A 6014-nucleotide genomic window follows, 5' to 3' on the forward strand; every position below is an offset into this window, starting at 1 on the left:
GTGCTTTCGCCCGGAACAGTAAACCACGTGGATGTCATACTCTTGAATTCGTAATGCCCAGTGGGCAAAGCTGGGCATTGGGTCTTTCAGCATCGACAGCCAACATAATGTGTGGTGGTTGGTCACTACGTTAAAAGATTGACCGTATAAATATGGACGAAACTTGCCAAGCGCCCACACAATGGCCAAACTCCTTTTCTGTTACGCTGTAATTGGTCTCCGCCTTGGTTAACGTGCGACTCGCATATGCGACGACGTATTCTGTGTGGCCAGGTTGATGCTGTGCCAACATAACACCAAGGCCTACACCGCTTGCATCGGTATGGATTTCGGTTGGCACTTGAGGTTCAAAATGGCGAAGAATAGGTAGCGTCGTGAGAAAATGGCGTAGCATTGTGAAGGTGTCGTCACACTCTGGAGACCATGATGAGAGATCTCTAAGGCCACCAAGGAGCTGCGTGAGAGGCAATATAATTGATGCAAAGTTTCGAATGAATCGCCAAAAGTAAGCAGAGGCCGATGAAACTGCATAGCTCTTTCATAGTGGTAGGTTGTGGGAACGCAGTAGCAGCACATAGTTTCTCGGGATCTGGGCGAATGCCCTCCTTTGACATGACATGGCCTAAAATGGTGAGCTGACGAACAGCAAATTGACACTTCTTCAGGTCAACTTGTAACCCGACGTTGGTCAAGCAAGTGAGTATGTGCTGGAGGCGTAGAAGGTGCGTTGCAAAATCAGGGACGAACACCACAACGTCATCAAGGTAGCAAAGACAGATTTTCCATTTGAGGCCACGCAGAACAGTATATATAATTCTTTCGAACGTAGCAGGTGTGTTGCAAAGTCCGAAAGGCATGATAGTGAATTCAACAATCCGTCTGGTGTAATAAAGGCAGTTTTGGGGCGATCGGCCTCTGCCATCGGAGCCCGCCAATAGCCTGACCGCAAATCCAGTGAAGAATAGAACTTGGCTCCCTGCAAACAGTCCAGAGCATCATTGATGCATGGTAATGGGTAGACGTGCTTCAGCGCGGTCTTGTTCGCCCGTCAAAAATCAACACATGAGCGGATGGAACCATCTTTCTTTGTGATGGGTACCACGGGAGAGGCCCATGGGCTCTGTGAAGGTTGAATGACGCCTCGATGGAGCATGTCATCGACCTGGTCTGCAATGACGCAACGTTTCGTAGCGGACACGCGATATGGTCTTTGTCGCAGCGGTGAGTGAGAGCCAGTGTCAATGTGATGCTGAACTGTCAATGCACAGCCAAGAGATGTTTGCGCAATGTTGCAAGAACGGCAGAAGTGCTGAAGGATTGTGAGAAGTTGAGATCGCTGCGAATGTGTCAGATCTTTGACGATGAATGGGCTGAACACACCAGTCGATGTTGAGTCGAGGACAGAGAGGGCACTCAGTTCATGGACGGCAGAAGAAGGCACTTCGTCGAGGATGGAGACAATTCGTGTTGAATCGAGCGACTCAACGTAACCAAGGCATTTGCGGCAGAGCAGTGATAGCGGCGATTAAAGATGATTGTAAATGGTCATCGTGCTGACACCGGCAGCAAGCTCAAGAGCTGCAAAGGGCAAAGGAAGCGCTTTTCGGGTAACAAAGCAATGAGAAGGCATGAAGAAGACCATCCTGTTGGATATAGTACTACACAAGACTGGTATGAATGCTGAAGAGCACAGGGGAATACAGGTGTCTTCTTTCACGGCAATTTTAGCAGCATGATGTAAAACACATGCGCAGCAGGAGTTGATTGACGATGATTCACATTCCCCTTTTTTCCTTTCTCTCTTTCAGCCTGTTGTGAATAGTATATATTTGCGCGGGCTTTAAGAAAGATGTTGTTGGCAGTCAGTGCTAGTCCTGTGCTCTTACTTGACCGTGTGTTTTTGTCGCCGTTTAAAATGAATGACCTGTACCAGCTAGCTCGCACCCAAACCCTTCTAAGTTGCAAATACATACTATGGATAATCTAAGCCCCATCCAGATCACGTTTCTGTAACGTTAAAAGGATAGATGTTCTTTTAGGGATACAGGAAGTTCATAGAACATCTAATGAATCTTTCCTGTTCACTCTATAATGAGCTGCATACCTGCAAATGCCACAACAGATCTGCTATCGAATACAAATGAAATGCGAACAGCAGAGCATGTGGCCGAAGCAAAACTGAACACATACTGTGCAGCGTCGGCCATCCATCATTGTACACATGCATGTGCATGTGGTTTCGATGTGGAATGCAGGGCTGGTTCTTCTAGTGCGATCACATCACCTGCATTTTGTTTGAAGCTTGTATTCTCACCCCACCATTGCAGTGCCATTCCTACCTGCGATTTCTGTTAAGTTAGCTAGCACTGTTGTTTCTCCTCCAGTGCAATATATTTTTGGTGCTATTCAAATTATGATTAGATATTGGCAGCTTTGATGGTGGTAACAAAAGTAAGGCAACAAATGTTAGGAAACTTGGTACCAGCTATATCATGCTACAGATACAGCGATGGTGCTAGCCACCATAACAGTGCTGCCAGGTGGGAATGGCACTGCCACGGAGAGATGAGAAAACAACTTTCAGACAATATACGGGTGATGTTTATTGTGGCAGCATGAGCAGCACTGCACTCTGCGCAAAAACCACATGCCTACACACGTGCACAATTACTGGCCTACGACATGCACTGTACCTTTAGTTATGCTTCGGCCACATGCTCTGCTGTTTTTGCATTGCACTTGTCCTCAATGGTACATCTGCTGAGACACACTAATGCCACAGTAACCACCATTGTTGGCAGGTATCTGGTGACCTTGTTTGAAATGTTTCTTAACATATAAACATGTAAATGTCAAAATATAGCTTGCAACAGTCATGAGGTATCTTTCTTATTAGGGCGAAATCCTTAAATGGCTTATGGGTAGAAAAATCTGATTTTCAGTGTTATGGCGCCAAAATTGGAGCTCGAACCCTTGACCTTTGGTGTTAAATAGGGCGAAGCAAACTAAGGCACAGTTCATTAAGTAATTAGGGCACTCTAACCCACAACCTTCGGTAGGAGTTGAACCCACTTGGAGATACAGGCACTTCCAATTGACATCGTAAAGATGGAGAGTGGAATTCACAACCCTCGACATTTGGTGGGAGTTGAACACGCAAGCTTTGGTGGTACTTGAACACACGACCTTTGGTGTCATGGCAAAAAGCTAAGGCGCTCGAACCCACGACCCAACATGGAGATATGGGCGAACTGGCCCATATTGGGCTCGAGCTAAAGCTTCCTCTTAAGCTTGCTATATTGCTTCATGTCTAGAGCAGAGAGAACAAGGTGGTGTTCTGGCCGCCCTTGTCTTGCTTTCTATGCAGGTTGTTGGTGTGTGTGTGTGTGTTTTTTTTTTTTTGTCATGAACACAATATAGCTACACGTAAAGCACATATTTGCACCATGTCATGAGCTTTAGGTCGCAGCATACGAACATTTTACTGGACCAAAAAGAAACATTGAGAAAAGACATGCAGATCTTTTCCAAAACATTTTAGCTATGTAGCTAGAGACTTTGTCACCCACAAGGGCGTGCGATAGCCTTTTGCAATGATGCAATATTTTATCCAGATTATTTTTGGTGTCTCTTTATTTATCATGGGTGAGCTGCAAACCTCAGCGCAGCTAATGCTTTTCTGGTGTTGCTGAAACTTTTGTTCTCAGCCAACCCCCTGCTTCCCACGTGGCAGCTGTGCCCATGTGATCACTCGTGCCACACCATGCCAACTGCAGCGCCACTATTTTCAGAAATGGCGTCCGCCTGCAATAACATTGTGTCAAGCTTCATGGTGTGAGATTTGAAATGGGCTTCACAAGTACTAGTCGTCAGGTATGATACACTGCTGTCACAGAAAGTAGTGTTCATTTTCTTGAGAATTGGTGACAGCAAGATGATTAAACCATTAATATGTGGTACTGAACATATGTGACTTTAGGCTAGAGCACTTTTCCTTGCATCTGGTTTAATTTTCAAAAGGAATAAAGCCAATGTCCTCAACTCACTAAGTCTAGCAAATTAGGAAGAGTGAGTGCTTGTTGCATGCAGTGCTGGCCAGAGGCAGCTGGTGTGCCTCACTCGTGCCCTTCTGCGCAAGAGCAAGGTGCTGGTGCTGGATGAAGCAACCTCGTCTGTAGACCTGGCCACCGACCACCTCATCAAGGACACCATTCACCGAGAGTTTAAGAGCACAACAGTGATCACCATTGCCCATAGGCTTCATACCATAATGGACTGTGATAGGTGAGTCAGCTTTCACCATTTGATTGCGTCCACGTTCAAAGTGGCCACATACAATTTGTAACCTCTTTTTCTTTTTTGCTGCAACAGGATTGTGGTGCTCTCTGCTGGTGAAATAGTGGAAGAAGGCTCACCAGCTGAACTCATCCAAAACGAGAATGGCCTGTTTCGTTCTATGGCAAACGATGCCGGCCTTGTATGAAAGGCCCTACTTGTTGTATTGCATTCTTGCAAAGTTGTCAATCCCGTGGATGGAAGTAATTTCAGACTGCCTTAAAATGTGCCTCGACAGGTTTCACAGCACTTCAGCCATTCACATTTCTACAGGCTAGAAACATGAATGGTATAGCACATGTAGAATATGCATCTTGCAAGAAACAAATTTCTTTACTGAATCTTGACATTATACCTTACCTTTTTACTGCCTGTATGCAGCTATAGAGCAGGAAGAAAAGTTAGGTTTTCCTACTTATGTGTGTTCTCATTCTTGTACAAAAATCTTTACACATCCATTTTAGTGCTATATAAATGTTTATATGACAGTCTTCAGGTTATTGTATAATTTCCTTAGCGCACAATTGTCAAACGAAATAAGTTTGTCCTCTAAGAGGATCATTAGCTTCATTGTAATCATTTAGGAGAACAGTCTATGTTGGCATTTTGCAGTATTCAGTCTTTACCAGACTTGTTGAAGACCATGCCTTAGTGCATGAAAGAGAAACAGGCAAAAACTTATTTTGGTATTTATCCATGCAGTTCTTTCTCAACTGCACTTGATTATGCTTACCTTGTGAATTTCGTAGGTCAGGACGTCATTTCCTCATTTGCATGTGGGCTTGTACAAGGAGTTCTCATTTTCCTGTTTGTTTATAATAACATTTATAATATTAACATAGCAGTTGCAGACATCAGTGGCTACCAGCACAAAAGTTCTCCCATGAATAATAAAAAAGAAGTAGGCATTGTGATGAGCTGTTTATCTTCACAAGGTGTTGGTGTGCTGAATTTTGAATAAAAGATGCTTACATCATCAGATGAGCACTATATAGCTCAAGCTTACACTGCAGTCATTTGTTCATGCTGCATGTCTGCCAACACGTAGACAACAAAACTTGTAAAAATCCCATGGGTATTTGCAGCCAGGAGGTTGCAAGTATGTTTTTTTTTTATGTGCGTGCCCCAAGCGCACACCTTTTGAGGGATAAAGATGCATTTTATGAATGAGAATTTGCTTTTCGACACTAAAAGCAGCAAATGTGGCCCAGCAGGGGCTGAAAACAAACACATTATTTTTAGACAACAATGACTTTGCTGTTGCCAATTTTGCCAGTTTTAAGCATCTGAATTGCTTGAACCAAGAGCCCCTCTGGTATGTCGCACCTTGTACTGCCACGAGAGGACGATACAGGTAGCATCACAATGTCTTTCTTGCATGCATTTTTTTTTTGCGACCATGCCCCACCCCATCCTTAGGCTCTTAAACACCTTCTTCCCAAACAGAATCTGCTTTTCAGAAAGCTTCACAAAATATTCGTATAAGTGCAGAACAGGTGCAAACTTGTAAACTTCACGAAAAATTCACGAGAGTTGGTAGGTATGCTGTTTATATGCCATGATATCAAACTGAAGGTAGGCTTGGTTTCATCTGGACTTTGAATGAAATATTCCCTTAGCAGTCGTAGGTTGTATCTATGCTACGCAGCTAGGTATAAAAGTTCAAAAACATATTTTGT

The 6014-nt window shown here is 44.0% G+C and overlaps 1 protein-coding gene across 5 annotated transcripts in view; it reads left to right on the top strand.

Annotated features, from left to right (window-relative positions):
- The window catches only part of LOC135920177 (multidrug resistance-associated protein 1-like), a 220990-nt gene extending 215676 nt beyond the window's left edge, over positions 1 to 5314 (top strand). For all 5 annotated transcript variants that reach the window (XM_065454323.1, XM_065454319.1, XM_065454320.1 and 2 more), the window contains 2 exons: positions 4090 to 4284; positions 4372 to 5314. In XM_065454323.1, coding sequence (XP_065310395.1) covers positions 4090 to 4284; positions 4372 to 4483 — 307 coding nt within the window. In that variant the 3' untranslated portion in view covers positions 4484 to 5314. The remainder of the gene's footprint in view (positions 1 to 4089; positions 4285 to 4371) is intronic.
- Positions 5315 to 6014: the final 700 nt, after the last annotated feature.

This window comes from Dermacentor albipictus, chromosome 3 (genome assembly GCF_038994185.2).
Source record: "Dermacentor albipictus isolate Rhodes 1998 colony chromosome 3, USDA_Dalb.pri_finalv2, whole genome shotgun sequence".
NCBI lineage: Eukaryota > Metazoa > Arthropoda > Arachnida > Ixodida > Ixodidae > Dermacentor > Dermacentor albipictus.